Genomic DNA, 22,710 nt, shown 5'->3' with positions numbered 1-22,710 from the left:
AGTGTGTTAGTAGGTGTGTGTGGGGCGTGCAGTGACAGGCAGACTCTCGGGCACCTGAAATGTCAGCCCTAGTGAAAGGAAGGCCCTTCATTTGACAGTGGGGCACAATTAAAAGGCCAGGCTAGACAAGGGGAGCTCAGTGCTAAGGGGGGGCCTTAAGACCGGAGAGGAAGGGGGGGGGGCTTAAGACAGGTCCTAATTAGCCCTTCAACTTTAATGAGACCTTCCAGGACAGATAGGCATCTGTACAATGGCCAGCAGTCAAGTTCCTTTAGCTCCCTCTCTCTCTTTGGTCTCTGCTGCTGCTGCTAATTCCTTGAAATGATCACTGACAGAGCTCAACCCAACCTGGCAACCCAAACTAGTTGGAGTGGTTGGGGTTGCCAGGTTTGGTTGAGTTCTGTTTGTCAGTGGTGTTGGTGGTGCGCAATGTAGTCAATCTTTGTTCTTTGAAGTGAGAGGGATGGCGCGGAACTGTGTGACTAAGGCAGTTTGGTTACGGGGTTGAGTCATCGTGTGCGTGGAGTTGTATGTGTAGGTGCTGAGAAACTGTTCTCATGGTACAAAATACTATTTTTAGCACTCGCTCGTCCATAGTGTCAAGTTAAAAAGGAAGACGCCATGCTAGTTGTTTTTTACTCTCGAAACACCTTTTCTGACCATGCCCCTCTCTCTCTCTCTCTCGTTTCTCTCCAGGTACTACTTCAAGAAGGCCAGCGACGAGTTTGAGTGCGGGGCCGTGTTCGAGGAGGTATGGGAGGACGGCGCCCTTCTGCCCATGTACGAGGGCAAGGTCCTGGGTAAGGTGGAGAGGATGGACTGATGCCGCCCTTATGCCCACCCTACCTTACCCATCAACCAAATACCCAACCTCCAGGGCACAGATTGTCGCGAGGAACCGGAGTGATTGACTTGATTGGGGGGAAACGCTCCAGACTTTCTTTTCTACTATTAGGCTAAATAAGAGTTAATATATCCAGCACAAGAGGAGTGTGATTGAAGGAACACGAGCCAATGAAGTATGCCGAACCCAGAAGAGGCCCCGCCCCCCCCCCCCTGACTTTCTAAACCAATCAGCCTTAGAAACACAAGGGAACGACACTACAGACAGAGAGAGAGAGACGGTAACGTTGTGAGAACGTTGAGTCGCTCCCTGATCACCTGCAATGGACTGGCGACGGCGCCAGACGCCCCGCTAATGCCGCCACCTGCTCTTATAACGTTGTGCAAACGTTGCTACAACCTGAAACGTCTATACGTGTGCATATACATACATGAAAGTATGTGTATATATACACACGTATCATATTCTATCGATGCGTTTTTGTCATGATTTGAAAGTTTGAGTATTTATTGAAAAAATGTCCTCTCCCTCCCTCACCTTCAACTTGTCTTACCCACCACCTACCCACCCACCAAACCAACCCAACCCTGTCCCCCATGTCCAGTTGATGGACAAGCTGCTTCGAGTATTGGGAGAATACTGTGGTGTTTTTTTTTTTAAATTTACCTTGTAATGTCACAAAGGTCACGACACTAGCCTAGTGCCCCCCCACTTCCCCTACCCCCCCCCCCCCACCCCTTTACCACTGTCCAACCTCACCGTACCAGGGGTCTGCTGAGACTGAACCTTCCACTGTCGTAGTAAACCAACCAACAACCCAGTCTTAATATATGCTGCTGATGTGTGTTCTCTTCCGTTTCTAAGCCAGAGTAAGAGTAGTTGCTTTTCTCTCACTCCAGCACCGAGCTCTCTCCTTTTTTAGTCGTTGTGCCTTTGTTTCGTGGACCAGGCACCACACGGGGAAAGACGCGAAAGAAAGGCGAGGAAGAGACATGAATTAGGATTAGGTGAACAGAGAGAGGACCTGGAGAAAGAAAGTGTTTACAGCGAGCACACCAAAATAACCTTGTCTCTGCTTCTATTGAAATGAACCACCTCTCCAGGAAGCGCTGGCTTAATATCGCCCACGTTTCAAAATGGCTTCCGTTCCATATTTATTTAGCAACGACAAAACGTTTCAGAAATGTTGCTCCAATAGCTTTTGAATGTCGTGAAAAGAACATCTTAAACTACGGAGCTCCTGTATACATTTGTAATTATGCATTTTTTGAAGTATGGATAAAAGGACACAAACACTATTGCTAGTGTTTTTATGAGTACAGCACCTGTGCCTACATGGATGCCATACCATGTACTGCCCTGATTCAGGGTGTTAATAATTATTCCCTTGGTTTTCAGAAGGGTTTTATGTTGCAAATATTTTTTTATGCATTTAATAATATCCCGTAGTCATGTTATTTGTATTTACGCCATGTTGTTGTTTCGTTCTATCTAAACTGTAAATTATACATTATATACAGAGTTTCATTTCAAGATTTACCTGGACCTATAATTATTGTAATTATTAAGAGATGTAGCCTTTTATTAAAGTTTTATATTTTTCAAATGAAAATGAAAGCTTTTGTTGTCTGCTCATTTCTGTTGTTCAGTTGCAAACGAGAACGAGAATGCTTTGATCACGTGATAATGCCTATGACATTAACGACACAACTCTCCTCTTTGGAGAAACATTCAAGAAACAAGATGACATTTCTACCTTCTTCTTCAGATCACTCCAATTGAACGCTTCATTCACGCTAGGATTCTGTAGTTCTATGCAGGATTGGAATCTGTATGATCCAAAAAGTTTGTACAAGACAGCTGCAGAATGATGACTGTAAGCTGAAGGGGCTCAAAACTGACGGAAGTGGGCATTGCGTTACTCATGGCCCATGGGGTAGACAGATGTAGCTCTGTGTCCCAAATGGCGCCCAATTCCTTATATAGTGCACTACTTTTGACCAGAGTCCATAGATTCTTCATAGGGAATAGGGTGCCATTTGGGACTCACAGTAGCCTGGCATTCAAACCGATTTTTCTACGTTTCAGTGAAATGTAGTAACTTCAGTTTGGACGCCAGGCTAATAAGACAGATGTCTGGGTAGAAATAAACTGTCTGAATCCTAAATGGTATCCTATTCCCTAATAGTGCACTACTTTTGACCGGAGCTCTGGTCAAAAGTAGTGCACTATATGGAGAAAAGGGTGCCATTTTGGACAGATCCCGTGTTCAATTCCTAAGTCCCCCTCTAGTTACAAGGCAACAGTTGCCTGTTGTGAGATCCCCATCGGCTCTTCTTTATTTTCTAATTCTCTCCATTAGAGGAGAGGAATGGCAGATCACCATGGCAGCTGACACCTCACAGGGAGAAACCCCAGGAGAACCCTAAACACTGGGCACAGACTTCAGTTCAACGTATAGTTTTGATTTACGTTTGGTTGAGTTGTCACAAATGTGAATTCAATGTGAAATCAATATTTTTTTTAATTAAAAGTTGGGTGGAAAAAAAAGATGAAATGCCCTTTGACTTTTTTGCGAATCCAATTTGTTTTCCACGTTGATTCATCACATAGATTTATTGGGTTAAAATTAAGTGGAAAAAAATATAATTCAACCAGTTTTTTGCCCAATGGGTAGCTATCCCTTTTGTACTGTTGTCTTTAATCCCTCTTCGCAGACTTGGGTCATGTTCAATAGGGCGCAACCTCTTGCAACGATGAACACAAAGCTGTGCTCTCATTGGTCAAGATCCGTTCGTACCTCCCCGTTGAAATATATATATATAATGTCCTGCTTACTGAACAGGACCCAGGTACACTCTGCAGTCTCCACTGTGGCCTAATGGGAGACATTAGTGATCAAAATGGGGCCATTGGGCTAATTGGTAGCCTAGAGAGCAGAACTGGGAGAACTGCTTTCCCTCCTGCAGTCAACACAAACATTTAATGAAGTTCCCCAGATCCCAACAAGACGGCTCAGCCATATTTGCGTCAATTATCTGGCTTTTATTTGCAGGAAATTATTAAATACCCTGCAGAATTAATTCAGTCACCGCAGTCCTGCTACATTAGCGAATCAGAAAGAGGTTGTCCAAGCCAAGGCGCACTGACTCAATTGAGCTGAATTTGAAATCACTTAAAATAGCCTTACTGACATGAAAATAGATTTGTCATTGCCTCAAGCAAATGTGCCTGGTGACACACATTACTGACAAAGTGAGGTTTCTATTCTATTATCTTCTACAGATCTATTATTTTTCTTGAATCTATCTTTAACTGTATAGACACACAGGCACAGTTTGCGTTAAATGGCACCCTATTCCCTATATAGTGCACTACTTCTGACCAGAACTCTATGGGTCCTGGTAAAAAAGTAGTGCACTATAAAGGAAATAGGGTGCCATTTGGGATGCAAGCAGACAGGCTCTACAGGAAAAACTGTCTATGGTTCTGTTGAACTGCAAGTTTAAACGGCGCAGATGGAACCCTTCACCCCTCACCCCTGTGCCCTTTCCTCCACCCCTAACCCCCTCTGCTCCTAGCTCTATATTTATAGCCTCTCTGGGCTCTCGCTTTGAAGGGAAACCTAAATTGCTGGCATTTTTCCCCACAAAGGTGTTGATAGACAATGACTGTTGCATTCCCCTCTCCCCACAACAGGCCCCAGACCTTCCCCCATCTCCCATCTCATCTCTCTGGTGAAGTTTAGAGTCCTTGGACAACTCCATACAGGTGCTTTGTAGTAGAAAGGTTCTCATTTATTAAGAATGACGGAGAACTTCCATTGACTTTCATGTTGACACTCTTTGAAAAGTTTCCTCATAGTTTGTGTTCTTTCACCTTCATAATACGAGAGAAATGAATGAGACGGGTTTTTACATTGATTCCGTTGGCAGCGTTCACTTTCCTCTCTCTCTCTCTCTCTCTCTCTCTCTCTCTCTCTCTCTCTCTCTCTCTCTCTCTCTCTCTCTCTCTATCTAAACAGTGTGCTAACTGTGCCATTCATTTCTCCTTGTGTTGTGGTAATTGGCATTTAGCATGGTTGAGGCTATTGTAAACATGCCTGTGTGAGACTGTTAAAAGCGGTACCACTCGCTCCACGGGCTACGCTAGCTCGCGAGGCAGACGAGGGGGTACTATTGTACTGGTGAGCCTTTGGGCTTTTTAATCGCCTTCTCATACCGCAACCTACTCCGTTTACATATTTAATTGCCAGGTAAAATCATTTGTCAGCAATCCGTTTAATATTTTGATTGTACAGTAACCATAAAGAGTGAAAGAAGGGAGAGAGGGAGGGATAAAGAGAGAGAGAGAGAGAAAGAGAGAGAGAGAGTGGGAGCAGCAGGCAGCAAGAGGAGAAAGAGAAGGGTCTGCTGCCAGAATAGACATCAAAGGCCTGCCTTGATGTTGATGTTGAATAGGCAGTAATGGTTTCTGAAGGCAAGAGATTGCATGGAAAAAAATTAAACCTCCTTCTCTGACAATCCCGCCAGCAATCTGAGAAAATGCATAAACATTGGAACGCTGTGCCAGAGAGAGAAAGAAGGAGAAGGGGAGAAAGAAAGAGAAAATAAATGGGTTGGGAAGTTGAGCGTACATTGTCATTTACAGCAGCGACCTGGGGAAGAGTTACAGGGGAGAGGAGATTGGTGAAATGAGCCAATTGGAAGCTGGCGGTCACGAGAGGACAGGTTGGTCATTTAACCAGGACAACAGGGTTAATAACTCTGGTCTTGCAACACGTCCACCGGGATCTTTAATAACCACAGAGTCAGGACCTCTCGCACTCTCATCCAAAAGACGGCACCCTTTGCAGGGCAGTGTCCCCAATCACTGCCCTAGGGCATCGGGTTCTCCAGTGACCGATTACAGCAGCATCTGGTCTCCTATACTAACCAAGCCCAACCCCGCTTAGCCTCAGACGGAAGCCATCATAGAGATGCAGAGTTGTATAGCCACTGACAGAATAGATGTAATAGTTCCGTAACGATGTTTATTTCAGGGAAAATGTTAACGCTATGGGTTGTGAGACCTATTTCTAAATGGACACGCATTTCCCATGCTATTTTTAGAGTCACGATCATATCACATTGTTGTGAACAATAGCAACCGCCCGCGGTTATTTTAGGACTTCTTCTCTGTGTGGGAATAGGTTGTCTCCATTTTTATAGGTAACATTTCCTGTATAAAAATGCCAGGGACCTCAAAGAGCGCCGGGATGACATCATATGGAGAAAATGTGTTGCCCATCAGACTTCATTAGGTCAAAGTGTGTGTGTGCTTTGTATTTACATGTGCATATGTGTGTGTGTGCTAGGTTCTATTGTGCTCATGGTCTTGCAAGGAGCAGAGCTGGTAAACAGCTTTAGAAAGCTCTGTGTCTTCACCTGCCGTAGTGCCCTTGGTGTCAACCTAAACGTAGTCTTGTTTCATTGTATTTGTGGTGGGACTAAGCTTTTGCGTGTGAACGGTCCAGACTGGTGGTTTTAACAGGAGCTTACGTCTGAAACTCAACCAAAACCCTCTTTATCCTCCACCGGCGAGCACAGAGATGTTCCCTCGCTCTCTCTGGTTCTCTCTCTCTCTATATATATATATATATACTGTCCTTTCTTTCTTTCTCTCTCGCACGCTTACTTTATCTCCTGTTTCCTTTCTTCCTTCTCTTTCTCTCCCGCTGCCATTCCTCTCTCTCTCTCCACATCTTTCTCTTTATCTCTCACTTGTCTATTCTCTCTCTTTCTCTCCTTCTCGTTCACTCCCCCGTTCTCTTTTTCTCTCTCTCATGATATGGATATGCCCCTATGAAGGGGGAGTGTGTGGGGGGTCTAGGTTCAACATGATCTTGTCTGTGGTGTGTTCTATTGAGTGTCCTTAACAGCACTCCTCTTCCTAAGCTTTAGGAAGTTAAGTAGTAGACCTTAAGGACGAGGCTCGCCCAGTATCTGAGACACAGTAAACACATCCATATGAGACAGGATATACAGTACAGGGTGGGTCTGCCCAGTCCTAGACCTATTCTACATAGACCAAAATAGAGAGCGATAAAGAATGCTTTCGGCTTTGTAGATTAAAGAGTTGTGTGAGTGCCATGGAGGCGAACAGAAAGATAGGCCCCATTCGGATCGCTAAACAAGTCCCCCGTGGAGAATTGATAGCATTTAGGGTAACACTGATCACTGGTTTATGGTTAGGTGGTCTCTCCAAACCACACAATGTGACATTGCATTTCAATGTACTCGACCGCAATATCTTTAAAAAGATGAAGTATTATCATGCTCCTCTGATTCTAGTGAACCCTTTTGGATGTTCGTCTCCCCTCTGTTTGCTCTCTTTATTTTGGGGCGCATCAATCTTCTCCCTCCTTCTCTCTCTCTTATTTTACCCCTGTCAGTTCTGAAATGAGCCTTAGGCCCAAAACCACTGTCAACAAGGGGGAGCAATTTGGCTGGCAGAGTTCGTATTCACAGAGGGGTGAACCACAGCCGTATTTAGCAGCGCGCCAGCTCCGTTCCGCTAAACACTACCGGTCGGTGTGTGTCTCTCAGATCTGGGGAGGCAAACGGAGAAGGGACGGGACTCTGCGGTCACCGCAGACACCGCTTAGGACTCCATTGTTTGGAAGAGCGGAGTGCCAAACTTCAGAATGTCCCAAATGATCCGATAACACCAGCTTGATGGCCCGCAACGAACCCCCAGCATTCCAGACCGAGCCATCGGAATGCGCTTGTCACCAGAACGGCTTCGCCTGTGGCCTCCATTGATTGGTGTGTGTATTTTAAAACCTACCACCCGTCCATCTTTTCTCAGACAACCCCAGATATCGAGAACGTCGTTGCCGAGAATACGACAATCAAATCGCTGTGGTTTTTCCCTTAAATACGATGTTCTGAGCTTTGCCGGCGTTGTCCATACATTGGTATGTTAATGTGTAAAGATAGCGCAACCTGGTGTCATGTAAACACCTTGGCCCTCCATCACATTGTGGTCAGGCTGGTACGCCATGGGGATTTGGAGTCAAAGCCATAGCCTTAGAAAGCAAACATATAGTATTTTGTCATGAAGTTACATAAATCGAATAGAGTCGGATGAGACCAATAAAAACAAGTCAAATCTGGATCAGAACCGAAACCAGCATGTACTGTGGTCCTTGAGGACCAGTTGTGAACCCCTGGGCTAGATCAATAGTAGATGAAATAACAAACCTTGATTGAGTAATACGAGGAGCCACACTTTTACGGATTGATGGACGAAGCACAAAGAAACATCATCTACACGTCCACACCTCAATACTACTAGTAACATGGGAAATGCGGATCTCTTTGAAGGCCCGTGACCTTACGTTGACATCATACCATAGCAGAGTGATCGGGCGTGGCTGCAGAGGAGAAGAACACGGCGAACACCCCGGTTCCTTTTGGAAACAACCAGGGACTTTCTACGTACGTATGAGCCTTAATCTATGGAGACTTGGAGTAGCGCTGCAGTACTGCGGCTCGCACATACGTACCTCTGGGCCCACAGTCCATTCCCCAGACGGCTGTGGGAGCTGTGGTGAGGCCACTCTAGGTTTGGAGGCCTCCCAGGCACCACAGGGATAAAACAAACCCCTGTCATGTGAGCTGCTCATGTGACCCGCCGGCGCTTCGGGAACTTGCCCTGCAGCTAAGGCAGTATGGTCTTCTTCAGCCAATCGTGTGGGTTACTCCTGCGGTATAGGAAGATGCATGTTCGTCGGCCAGAGACAGAAAAGGGTACAAAACCAGACAAAGACAGCGTATTCTTTTTTAGATGATTTTCTTCAGGACTTCTAGTTCAAGTAGAAGTTTTCGTTGGATGCGCTTTATCTTCAAGATATAATTTCTACACGTAAAAGCAACAGAGCAAAGTGACGGCAACCAACATCAGTTCAACTCGAAAGGACACGAACCCCCGAGTGATTTTTATTGATTCTCGCCATCTAGAAATGCTTTGAGTCAAACGAGGCCTGGTGTTTATACACGGCTAAATGAATCCTCTCAAACCACCTGGGTTGTGTATGTGTGAGTCCTCTGCATCTGACTGGTTCTCATCATAGGCACTCTTCTCTCTGCCGAAAGACTACAGGCTCTGCTGCCATTGTTTACACAACCCAGCTGCAAGCCATTTCAGCTAACACCCAAGAAGATAACTACCTCCTAAGCACTAACGATCTGGCTAATGAAGAAGTGATCCAGCTTCTAAAAAGTCCAGAGCCTTTTTCAACGATGGGAAAGCTAGGGGACTTAGTAGGGGTAGACAGTGAACAGATGGATCCACCACACTGTGATTTGGCAGGTAGGAAGGGTGGTAAAGGAGGGTCCCGAAAGACACTGGGGAGAGGGGGATACAGACACGAAAAGTGGGCCTCTGAGAAAATCTGTCCATCTCCATGCTATGGGGAGACTGACCACAGAAGAACAGTAGAACACAGTCATTCTCAAAGGAGGACTGAAGTGGCATTGTCTTCCCTGTTTGTGTTTGTTCGTCCCACACAGCACTCACTGACGGGTGCCGTGTGCCCCCCTGGCGCGACATAGCCGGGCATTGTGAGGAAACTGCATTGGAGTCTCAGAGCCCACAGCTCCTTGTCCTTTACTCTCCTGCCTCTCTGTCGCCAGTCCTTCTTCGCACACATGCAATTAAGTCTGTTTCCCAATGCTGTGATTTCCCACGTTCTTTGTTCTCTCGTTTTTGTTGTTTTCCTTAATCCGAGCCCTATTTTCTCTTATTTTTATAGTCTCGCTTTTGCGGGTTTGTTGCTTGGGTGAAGGGTCGAGGCTGTAGGTGGGCGCGTGGGGGGTGGGGGTGGGGGGGGGGGGGGGGGGGGTGGAAACGAAAAAGTACAATTTGCAGGCTTTATGACATACCACATGTGTTTCTGTGTCTTTGTATTTACATGTTTCTCATGGAAAAGAGGCGGATGGTGGAGAATGAGGGGAGGAGGTAGTGGATAAATGGGGGGATGGAGAAGAAAGACAGGCATATGGTTCTTGTTTGGTGGGTTAGGAAAGAGCTGCTCTGTTGGCTCTCTGCGATGAGCCGGGGATTACGTTCTCATAATTATCTTCAAATATGGGTTCTCCCGTTCAGAGATGAGACTTTTCCCGTTAAATAAGGGATGTAAAATGCATAAACAGAAGCGTTGTTTTTGGAGTTGTGAGAAGTCTCCGAAAAGTCTGAATTTGGTTGGAATTTTTTGGTAGCTTAAGAGGTTAATGTTTTGGCTTGTGAATCATGAGAATTCTCCAACTCAGAGGTGGGCAGTCTCCTGCTGTAACAGATTCACCCTGGATGCCTTGGGGCACCTCAACACTTGGCACTGAGTTGGCTATTATAAAGTGTTCATGAGAACGAGCACCAGGTATTATGCTCCCCTCTGCCCCCACATTTCTGAGTTAGGCCGGTCCAGAGCCATAGAGTTCTGGGAACACCCAAAAGCCCTGTAGGGGTGAACATTTAATTCCCTTTCGCACACATCTGGCTTGGAATTCTCTTTGAAAGCTCATACCTTCATGTGGAAAAAGTGGGGGAAGCAATCGTGTTGTTAAAGAATCTCTAAGTTGTGTCACACTACAGGAAGTAAGGGTCATATCAATTAAGTAGATCACTTTGATAGATGGCTCAAACATACATAATACAGACAAAGGAAGAGCATGAATACATTTCTAAATGAATTCACAAATGCATATATCAATGTGTATGTAAAAAAAAATGTGATAATGATGGATAGAAAGATAGATTGCCCGAAAGAGAAGTGCACCCACTTGTCAGTTTAGCGTTGTTAAATGGCATTGGAGGCCTTCCCGGTTTCTGAAGAGAGGGGAGTCCCCGGGGCTCCTGAAATGGGACACTGGAAAACCAAACAGATCATTAATTTATACTGTATGTTGCTTTGGTGGTTGTTTGTGTCTCCAATGTCACACTCCCATTTCAAATGTCAAGAGAACTAGGCTACATTTGGTTTGTGTCGAAATCCCCACTCGAAGTGGAAAAAGAAGTCACCGGAACCTCTTCTAAAAGAGGGCTGTTACTGATGGAAAAGTTTTGAAGGTGGCGTTGATGAACTCTTTGAGTCATTTCCTGAATTTCCTGAAAGTGGACCAACTTGAGAATAGAGGAGTGCGGGTTTGAGTTGGCAAGATGAGATCTCTTTGTCAGGTCTCGACGTGGGGGTGTTTCTTGGAAAAAGAGTAAGAACAGGTATAGTGAGGGGGTGTTAAAATAGGGGAGGGGGAGCTCATTTGAGACGAGGAGGGACGCGAGCCAAACAAGTGAAGGGGAAAGATAATCAGTGTGGCTTTCTGCTGGGGTGGAGGCTGATGTAAACAAACCCAGAGCTTATGCAAGCTTTTGATCTCGTGAACCGTGAAATCTTCCCAGCAAAAACAGGAAAATTAGGCCTCGCTGAGGGGTGGGGAGGAGGGGCACCCGGGCAAAGGCTCATGGGGAAAAAAAGATATTTAGCCTGAAATGGAGAGTTTCCTTAAGCTATTAATTGAGCTTTTTTTCCCAACATAATTTTCTGCTACTTAGAGTTTTACCCTGTTTTTCCTCAAGTGTTTAAGCCCAAGGTATTCCAACTGGGTTGGTTTTTAGATTAGAATGTATTATTCCCTGATGCAAAAGTGGCGGACTTGTAATCGAGCCCCTTTGTAGTTTAATTGTCTTTATTCAATGTCAAGTCCTTACTGCTAAAATACCATTAGACTAGGGCATATTGAGAATAACGAGCCGGATGCCAATAACTAGAAGATTAGTTCATTTTCACTATAGAAACGGCTTATGATAATGATAGTTGGGGGAATCTGTTTGTTCTCTGGCGCTGTTCTTTTCATGTGAGAACCCCATTGAGCAAGCTGATTTTCATCAGAGGGCCACATTCCCACTCCCAATTTTGTTGACATTCCAAGGGGGGCTTGAGGGGATGGGGGTGATAAGAGGTATGGGGGGGTGGGGGGGGGGCAGTGAGAGGGAGAGAAGAGAAGAAATCGACTGCTTTGCCCGTGAGCTGCACTTTTAATTCTTCCCCCCTCGCGCGGTTCCCTGGTAGGATGTGAGTTCGGTACAGGGGTGAGGTAGCTTCCCTCCTACCCCCCTGCAATGCTCGTGCCCGAGAGCTATCCATTTGAACTTCAATGAGAGGCTGCCTTCTTGTGAGGACTTGAAACGGACGTCTTCGGGAGGCTGATAGAAGTGCCCGGGCATGCCTTCTTTACCTGATGTGATGTGAAGCTTACTTTTGTTTGATGATTTGATACATAGATACAAACTGGTAAACCAGGCTAAAAAAAATGTGTGAAAGGGAGGGAGGGAAGAGATGGATGAGAAAAAGAAGGAGGGAGAAGAAGGGAAAGTGGACAGAAAGATTGACACTTTCTCCACCACACCTGCCTTTGAGTTGTGACCACGATGGAAGGGTGTTTCTCCACATATCCCTCAGATCAGTGGTTCCCAAACTTGTTATAGTTCCGTATCCCTTCAAACATTCAACCTCCAGCTGCGTACCCCCTCTAGCTCCAGGGTCAGCACACTCTCAAATGTTGTTTTTTTGCCATCATTGTAAGCCTGCCACACACACACTATACAATACATTTATTAAACATAAGAGTGTGAGTTTCTGTCACAACCTGGCTCGTGGGAAGTGACAAAGAGCTCTTATAGGACTAGGGCAGAAATAATAATATAATAATATTCAATAATTGTGAATAATTCACCACAGGTTAATGAGAAGGGTGTGCTTGAAAGGATGCACATAACTCTGCAATGTTGGGTTGTATTGGAGAGAGTCTCAGTCTGAAATCATTTTCCACACACAGTCTGCGCCTGTATTTAGTTTTCATGCAAGTGAGGGCCGAGAATCCACTCTCACATAGGTACGTGGTTGTGTCGGGCATCAGTGTCTTAACAGTGCAATTTGCCAAGGAAAGAAACTCTGATCCAGAAATCTGGCAGTGGCTTCTGATTAAATTAAATTTTCACAGAACCGCTTGTTGCAATTTCGATGAGGCTCTCTTGTTCAGATATCGGTAAGTGGACTGGAGGCAGGGCATGAAAGGATAACGAATCCAGTTGTTTGTGTCGTCCGTTTTGGGAAAGTACCTGCCCACGTAGCTCACTCAGGTGCTTCGCTATATCACATTTGACATTGTCCGTAAGCTTGAGTTCATTTGCACACAAAAAATCATACAATGATGGAAAGATCTGTATGTTGTCCTTGTTAATGCAGATAGAAAAGAGCTCTAACTTCTTAATCATAGCCTATATTTTGTCGCGCACGTTGAATATAGTTGTGGAGAGTTCCTGTAATCCTAGATTCAGATCATTCAGGCTAGAAAAAACATCATCCAGATAGGCCAGTCGTGTGAGAAACTTGTCATCATGCAAGCGGTCAGACAAGTGAAAATGATGGTCAGTAAAGAAAACTTTAAGGTTGTCTCTCAATTTAAAAAACGTGTCAATACTTTGCCCCTTGATAACTAGCGCACTTCTGTATGTTGTAAAAGCGTTACATGGTTGCTGCCCATATCATTGCACAATGCAGAAAATATACAAGAGTTCAGGGGCCTTGCTTTAACAAAGTTAACCATTTTCACTGTAGTGTCCAAAATGCCTTTCAAGCTGTCAGGCATTCCTTTGGCAGCAAGAGCCTCTCGGTGGATGCTGCAGTGTACCCAAGTGGCGTCGGGAGCAACTGCTTGCACGAGCGTTACCACTCCACTATGTCTCTATGTCTCCCTGTCATGGCTTTTGCGCCGTCAGTACAGATACCAACACATCTTGACCACCAAAGTCCATTTGATGTCACAAAGGTGTCCAGTACTTTAAAAATATCCTCTCATGTTGTCCTGGTTTCCAGTGGTTTGCAGAAGAGGATGTCTTCCTTAATTAACCCCCCATAAACATAATGGACAAACACCAGGAGCTGTGCCAGGCCCGCCACATCTGTAACGCATATAATTCACTGGCTTGTATGCAAAGCAGTAATTGTTTCAAAACATCTCCTGCCATGTCACAGGTGCATTGTGAAACAGTGTTGTTTGATGAAGGCATTGTCTGTATAGTTTTTTTGGCCTTTTCCCCCACCATTGTCCCAGCCATATCCGCGGCAGCAGGAAGAATTAAGTCCTCCATAATAGTATGGGGCTTGCCTGTCCTAGCCACTCGGTAGCTCACCATATAAGACACTTCTAGCCCCTTCTTATTAATGGTATCTGTTGCTTTTATACATGTCTTACTACTCGTCTTTATTCTCGCTCAAAAACTCTCCTGTGGAAAATTGTCATGTTTAGTTTCTAAATGTCTGTACAAGAGTGAAGGTGTCTCGTGAGAGAGTAACAGTTAATGTGATTGGATGTTAATTATTTGACTAGGCTACCTGTATTTGACATTGTGTTGTTATTTTGCTGAACATTAGATGGTTTAATTTTATTTTGTCAGTAAAACAAGGCTACTCAGGCGAGAAAAACAACTCACCCAAATCTATATATATAGAAAAAATAAATATACTTTTTGAAAGTGAATCACATTTTAATTTGGTGTACCCCCGACAACATTGCGCATACCCGTAACCCAATTTGGGAATACCTGCCTCAGATCTTGCTGAGAAGTTGAACGCAGGAAGTGGGGAAAAATGTATGTAATAAACCAAAGTCAGGCATGGTTTTGTAACAGGTTTGAACTGCTGAGATTGTTGTTCTTGTCAGTCCCAGGTGTGGCTTGTTGTAATTAAGGGCGTGGCCCAAGGTATAAATGCTTGTCTGTTTCATTAGCCTAGTGGTTAGAGCGTTGGGCCAGTAACTGAAAGGTTGCTAGATTGAATCACCGAGCTGACAAGGGAAAAAATCTGTCATTCTGCCCCTGAACAAGGCAGTTAACCCACTGTTCCTAGGCGTCATTGTAAATAAGAATTTGTTCTTAACTGACTTGCCTAAATAAAAACTCATTCAGGGGATCCTCTTACTAGGTGCTGGTCACCTTGCCTTGGGATGACGGGAGTGGTGATGGTGTTTCTTTTAAACAAAGTTATATTAAGAGTATGAGAAATAGGAATTATTGTACATGTACTGTAGTGTTTTTAGGCGTTGGCGCCCATATTCCACCTAGACCTGCTCTCCTTCTCTCTGGGCACGCCCTCCTTAAGGGTTATTGTCTGTTTTGAGTATATAAACCTAGTTTGTTTGAGAAATCTGATATTGCTATCTGTTGAAGTCTCTTGTAGGACAGTTTTATGGAGCTCCTGGAGCTGATGTATGTCAATGATGTAGACCTACGGAGATTGTGCCTTTTATGCTGAGAATTAAAATAAAGTGTTATTGCATCCTGGCATTGTCTGATTCCCTCCATAATGCAAATAACCTGTTATGTGTTTAGCTTAGTCTTGAGTACCTCACCTCGTGTATAAAAAAGGTGGTGTAGTACGGCTACAGGAAATTTATATTTATGTGTAAATCCCCCACGTTATATTTAGTGTAGTCGGCAGGATCAGGGACCGTAGCATGGGAAAATGTTAAGTGTTTATTTATTTGGCAAGGGATCGTGTAAGTATATGTTTTGGTGCATGTAGTTTTAGTATGCAGCCCTGGTTGGCCTTGGTTTTGGTGGAGCCTCTGAAGCCTGGTATATACAGCTGTGCGCTGTATGTTTTTGAGTGAGTGGGACGGAGGTGCCCTGAGGCCCTGTTGTGGCCACAATGGCTGTGCCTTCCGCTGCTGCATCGGTGCGTGACCTGGCGGCTGGGTGAGTATGTGTGAGGTTTGCAGTGTCACGTCCATGAGGGAAGTCGGCGGGTATGTGCTGAGAAGAGTGCACATCCCTGGCACCAAGCTTATGGCTCCCTCGGTGATGGTGAATCATGGCTTGTAGAGGAGCTGGGTTCAGTTGCCCTGGTGTTTGCTCGGCTGAGGGGTGGAGGACTTCAAAAGGCAGCACAGCCCAGTCCAGTGTCCTTGCCATGAGTCATGAGAAACGTGTAAAAAGCCCAGTCACTACACCCAAAAGGGGAGGGGCTGCAATGCGCCCTGGTGTCACGACTCCGACCGAAGGTGACTCCCCTTCCCGTTCGGGTGGCGCTCGGCGTCGCCGGCCTACTAGCTGCCACTGACTCTCTTTCCTCCCCCTCCTTATGGGTTTATTTGTTCCACCTGTGTTGAGGTGATTATAATTAGTTGGGCTTTATTAGTCAGCCAGCCCGTACGTTTCTTTGTGCAGGATTGATCAGTTGTACCTTGGTATCGGGAGTAGACGAACGTATTGTTTATTTCGTTCGTAGTGTGTATTTGGACTGGTTTTTTGTCCCCCGTGTATGGGGCATTTGTTTGTACACCCAGTGTTTTCGTGGGGACGTTGTTTACCGTGTGGGCATTAAAAGCACTATATTGAACTCTCTGTTGTTCCTGCGCCTGACTTCACACCCCCGACACCCAGAGCGTTACACCTTGCCAGTGCCATGAGTGTACCCGTGTGAATTGTTCTGTGAGCATGTATGTAGTTGACGGGAAGCTCCAGGTATGTGGCAACTGATTTAATTGCACAAAAAATTCTGAACAAAAATATAAACACAATTTCAAAGATTTTACTGAGTTACAGTTCATGTAAGGAAATCAGTCAATTGAAATAAATTCACTAGGCCCAATCAATGGATTTCACATGATTGGGCAGGGGCGCAGCCATGGGTGGGCCTGGGAGGGCATACAGTAGGTCCACCCACTGGGGAGCCATGTCCAGCCAATCAGCATTAGTTTTTCCTCACAAAAGGGCTTTATTAGACAGAAATACTACACGTGGCCGGCCTATGGCTGTGAGGCCGGTTGGATGTACAGACATATTCTATATAACAACATTGGAGCTGGCTTATGGTAGAGAAATGAACATTCAGATAGCTGGCCACAACTCTGATGGACATTCCTGCAGTCTGCATGCCAACTGCACGCTCCCTCAAAGCTTGAGATATCTGTGGCATTGTGTTGTGTGGCAAACCTGCAGATTTTAGACTGGCTTTTTATTGTCCCCAGCACAAGGTGAACCTGTGTAATGATCATGCTGTTCAATCAGCTTCTTGATATGCCACACCTGTCAGGTGGATGGATTATTTTGGCAAAGGAGAAATGCTCACTAACAGGGATGTAAACACATTTGTCCCAAACATTTGAGAGATATAAGCTTTTTGTGCGAATGGAACATTTCTGGGATATTTTATTTCAGCTCATGAAACAAGGGACCTTGTTGACATGTCGCGTTTATATTTTTGTTCAGTACATTATAATGTATTGTCACATTATTGTATGGAGAAAGAAAACACTGAACACTGATACATTGAGGTGATTAAAAACTATGAATGAGACATTTGTGCAGTGTGACTGTATCCAAGTTCCTATGTTGCAGAATGGTGAGCTATGGTGACGGTCCCCTGGTAAAACCTGATGTGGCAGTGTGAGAACCAGTGAAGAAGCCAGGCTTCCCCCCCAAAAATGTACAAATAAAAAAAAGATTAAAATATATCTTTCGTCTTTCTGTGTATCATCATTATCTTTCAATTCGCAAGATACTGAATGTATCTCACAGGAGAAAGCAGCGAACAAAACAGCGCCCCTCTGTCTCTCTACTTGTAGGACATCTACAATGCATTCGGAAAGTACTCAAACCCCTTGACTTTCCACATTTTGATACATTACAGCCTTATTCTAAAATATATTAAATTGTTGTTTTTCCTCATCAATCTACACACAATACCCCATAATAACAAAGTAAAAACAAGTTTCTATAAATGTTTGCAAATTAAAAACAAAAAAATACTGAAATATAACATTTATGTAACTATTCAGACTTTTTACTCAGTACTTTGTTGAAGCACATGTGGCAGCGATTACAGCCTCTAGTCTTCTTGGGTATGACGCTACAAGCTTGGTACACCTGTATTTGGAGTTTCTCCCCTTCTTCTCTGCAGATCCTCTCAAGCTCTGTCAGGTTGGATGGGGAGCTTCGCTGAACATCTATTTTCAGGTCTCTCCAGAGATGTTCGATCGGGTTCATGTCCGGGCTCTGGCTAGCCCACTCAAGGACATTCAGAGACTTGTCCGGAAGCCACTCCTGCGTTGTCTTGAATGTGTACTTAGAGTCATTGTCCTGTTGGAAGGTGAACCTTCACCCCAGTCTGAGGTCCTGAGTGCTCTGGACCAGGTTTTCATCAAGGATCTCTCTGTACTTTGTTTCGTACATCTTTCCCTCGATCCTGACTAGTCTCCCTGTCCCTGCCACTGAAACATCCCGACAGCATGATGCTGCCGCCACCATGTGTCACTGTAGGGATGGTGCCAGGTTTCCTCCAGACGTGACGCTTATGGTTCAGGCCAAACAGTTCCATCTTGGTTTCATCAGACCAGAGAATCTCATGTTCTGAGAGACTTTAGGCGCTCTCGTGTGCATTTTAATGAGGATTGGCTTCCGTCTGGCCACTCTACCATATAGGCCTGATTGGTGGAGTGCTGCAGAGAAGGTTGTTCTTCTGGAAGGTTCTCCCATCTCCACAGAGGAACTCTGGAGTTCTGTCAGTGACCATCGGGTTCTTGGTCACCTCCCTGACCAAGGCCCTTCTCCCCCGATTGCTCAGTTTGGCCGGGCGGTCAGCTCTAGGAAGAGTCTCCATGGTTCCAAACTTCTTCCATTTAAGAATGGAGGCCACTGTGTTTTTGGGGACCTTCAATGCTTCATAAATGTTTTGGTACCCTTCCCCAAATCTGTACCTCGACACAATCCTGTCTCGGAGCTCTACGGACAATTCCTTCGACCTCATGGCTTGGTTTTTGCTCTGACATGTACTGTCAGCTGTGGGACCTTATATAGACAGTTGTGGGTCTTAACAAATCTTGTCCAATCAATTGAATTTACCACAGGTCGACTCCAATCAAGATGTAGAAACATCTCAAGGATGATCACTTGAAACAGGATGCACCTGAGCTCAATTTCGAGTCTCATAGCAAAGGCTCTGAATACTTATGTAAATGTGGATATTTCTGTTTTTTAAATTGTTATAAATGTGCAAAAAAAGTCTACAAACCTGTTTTCACTTTGTCAGTATGGGGTATTGTGTAGATTGAGGGTAAAAAATGATTTAATCAATTTTAGAATAAGGCTGTAACGTAGAGAAATTAACATTCAGATAGCTGGCCACAACTGTGTTGTGGAAAAGGTCAAGGGGTCTGAATACTTTCCGAAGGCACCGTATCTGATGCTGTCTGGTCTAAATGAGTTTGACATTGGTGCCGCTCATAATGGAAGGGGAAGCCAGCAAGCAATTGGCCTACCTTGACAGAAAAAGTTTAAAAAATTAACAGTGTTGAGCTAAATTGAGCAAGCTCAACTCTGAATGGTCCTGACACACCAAAGAAAAGTGTGAAGAGAAACCAGCTTGTATTTTGGAGTCACTCCTATCAAATCGCATTTAGAGCATACAGTACATCAACACAAACAACTTCAATTGTTACATCCCATTGTGTTGTCCTCCGGTGGCTAGCTAGCTAGCTAAAATTGCCCCTTTCCTAAATTAGCCATGGATGGAGCTAAGGATTTGGACTTGTGGTTTTACTTAATTCTCTGTACTGTCCAATGATTATAATGGCGATTCTGATCCAACCATTAATTCATACGTTGTTGTGCCCCTGGCCGGAGAGTATGTAGCTAGATTTAACGATGTAATGTTAACTAGCTAACGTTGCCCATGAATGGAAGTTAGGCGAGCAAGCATTTTATCCAAGTAGCATAGGACAAAAAAAGTGTGTACTGTTTCATCAACATGAAAGAGAGAAGGATGGCATTGGCATTTCTCTACAAGTAGGTTCAACATGTTTTTCTACTTGCACAAATGCGCATGCACACACACTCACACAGACAAAAACAAGAACCATGGACAGCCACATCACATTTAGCTTACGTTGATTGGACTAAATTGTTTTTGGTATCCTTTATTTGTCACTGTATTAGACTATGCAGAGGTGTTTTGAAGTTGAAATGGTACTGGAATAGTACATTTACATTTAAGTCATTTACATTTTAGTCATTTAGCAGACGCTCTTATCCAGAGCGACTTACAGTAGAGTGCATACACTTTATTACATTTTTTTTTTACATTTCATTACATTTTACATACTGAGACAAGGATATCCCTACCGGCCAAACCCTCCCTAACCCGGACGACGCTATGCCAATTGTGCGTCGCCCCACGGACCTCCCGGTTGCGGCCGGCTGCGACAGAGCCTGGGCGCGAACCCAGCCCAGCCTGGGCGCGAACCCAGAGACTCTGGTGGCGCAGCTAGCGCTGCGATGCAGTGCCCTAGACCACTGCGCCACCCGGGAGGCAGACGCTCTTATCCAGAGCGACTTACAAATTGGAAAGTTCATACATATTCATCCTGGTCCCCCCGTGGGAATTGAACCCTGGTCCACCCATGGGAATTGAACCCACAACCCTGGCGTTGCAAGCGCCATGCTCTATCAACTGAGCCACACAACTGAGCCACACGAATAGTGGAGGCTGTGGTAACTCTCTGTGGTTCTAAATCAATAGTTTAATGGTCTGAAAACACTAACTTGCTTGACATGCTGTAGGTTATGTAATTGTCTGTTACATGCTATATGTTTTCTGAACTTCACTGGACAGGGGTTGCTATCCGGTTTTGTGATGAAACACAGGTGTGGTTGAATTTATTCCACCACTGTCTCTTCTTGTTGTCTCTGCAAATATATAACGGTCGCAAGGCATATGAATTAACAGGTTATAGAGCAAACAACGCAATGATCACAACATATAGGATGTAATTTGGCTTTGTTTTTTGGGGAGGGGGGTTGGCTTCCCCAGTTTATTTTTTATTTTATTTATTTTATTTTTTATTTTTTTCTTCTCCCACGCACCGCTACTGTGTGCATTGCGTGTTTAGTCTTACTTATTTTTCCAAGACCTTTTGCCTTTTTTTAAATTGTGTGCCATTGCATGGTTTGTCCGCAGTGGTTTAATTTATTTTCTGTCAAATGTGAGGACACATTGAAATTAGGGGGGAAAGTAACTGGGTAGAACCATCAACCTACTTTGAACGCATGTATGTGATTGTTAATGAGGGTGTGGCCTTTTTATAAAATACTTCCTGTTTGTAACATTTAAGTATGACAAATATGAATTATTGTAAATGTGTTGTTTTTAGGGATTAGTGCCCGTATTCCACCTAGACCTGCTCTCCTTCTCCCTGGGCACGCCCTCCATGAGTGTTGCAAAACATTATTGTCTGTTTGAGTATGTATGAGTAAACCTAATGATGTTTGTAAGAAAGCTGATACTGCTATCTGTTGAAGTCTGTCTTGTAGCACAGTAGGATGGCGCTCCTGGAACTGAAGATGAGGTAGGCCTGGAACTGAAGATGAGGTAGGCCTGGAACGGAAGATGAGGTAGGCCTGGAACGGAAGATGAGGTAGGCCTGGAACGGAAGATGAGGTAGGCCTGGAACGGAAGATGAGGTAGGCCTGGAACGGAAGATGAGGTAGGCCTGGAACTGAAGATGAGGTAGGCCTGGAACGGAAGATGAGGTGGGCCTGGAACTGAAGATGAGGTAGGCCTGGAACGGAAGATGAGGTAGGCCTGGAACGGAAGATGAGGTAGGCCTGGAACTGAAGATGAGGTAGGCCTGGAACGGAAGATGAGGTAGGCCTGGAACGGAAGATGAGGTAGGCCTGGAACGGAAGATGAGGTAGGCCTGGAACTGAAGATGAGGTAGGCCTGGAACTGAAGATGAGGTAGGCCTGGAACGGAAGATGAGGTAGGCCTGGAACGGAAGATGAGGTAGGCCTGGAACTGAAAATAAATTGTTCTTGCCTCCTGATATTGTTGTCTGATTCCCATGCTCCACTCCTTGACCAAAGAACTCGTTATGTTTAGCTTAGTCCCTTTAGGACCTCACCTCGTGTATTTGATTTGATTAGGATTTCCCATAGCCGACGCCAATGGCCACAGCTAGTCTTAGTGGGTCCGACACATATTGAAAAAGACATTACAGACAAAATACTTTACAGGTTACGGTTTACACGTATGTAAATTGTAGTGTAAAACCGTAACCTGTAGTGTGCATGTGTTTGCCTCTTATCAGTTACACATGTATGTCAGTACATGCACACAAAGTATGGGGAGAGGCGTTGAGTTGCTTTATTTGTTAAAAAAACATCTGTTTTGCTGTTCACTTGTGTTGTTCTTTTGTTGTTACTATGAGATGGAAGGGAGCTCCATGCAATCATGGCTCTGTATAATACTGTATGTCAAAACATTTTTCCAACAGTTTGCTAAGAGCTTGCAGCAAGCTGATAGGTCAGCTGTTAGAACCAGTAAAGTCCGCTTTATCATTCTTGGGTAGTGGAATGACTTTGGCTTTCCTCCAGGCCCGAGGACAAACACTTTCCTCTAGCTTAGATTAAAGATATGACATATAGGAGTGGCTACAGAGTCCGCTACCATCCTCAGTAGCTTTCCATTTAAGTTGTCAATGCCAGGAGGTTTGTCATTATTGATTATTAACAATAATATTTCCACCTCTCCCACACTAACGTTACAAAATTCAAAGTTACAATGCCTTACTTTCATTATTCGTTTTTTTATGCTGGTGTACGATGGCTCACTTTTCAAAGTTTGCCCACTTTGCCAATGAAGTAATCATTAAAATAATTGGGATCATTAAATAGTTTTGTGATGAATAAGCCATCTGATTCCATAAAAGATGGAGTTTAATTTTTTCAGGTATCAACGTAAGATGTAGAAGTAACTATGTTCATTACAG

At 44.5% G+C, this 22,710-nt stretch overlaps 1 protein-coding gene across 4 annotated transcripts in view; it reads left to right on the top strand.

Annotated features, from left to right (window-relative positions):
* LOC129839870 (axin-2-like) overlaps window positions 1-2,461 on the top strand; it is a 56,697-nt gene extending 54,236 nt beyond the window's left edge. For all 4 annotated transcript variants that reach the window (XM_055907569.1, XM_055907568.1, XM_055907570.1 and 1 more), the window contains one exon: window positions 697-2,461. In XM_055907569.1, coding sequence (XP_055763544.1) covers window positions 697-823 — 127 coding nt within the window. In that variant the 3' untranslated portion in view covers window positions 824-2,461. The remainder of the gene's footprint in view (window positions 1-696) is intronic.
* The last annotated feature ends 20,249 nt before the right edge of the window (window positions 2,462-22,710 follow it).

Source organism: Salvelinus fontinalis, chromosome 40 (assembly GCF_029448725.1).
Source record: "Salvelinus fontinalis isolate EN_2023a chromosome 40, ASM2944872v1, whole genome shotgun sequence".
Lineage (NCBI taxonomy): Eukaryota > Metazoa > Chordata > Actinopteri > Salmoniformes > Salmonidae > Salvelinus > Salvelinus fontinalis.
This window is presented reverse-complemented; position numbering and strand designations above follow the sequence as displayed.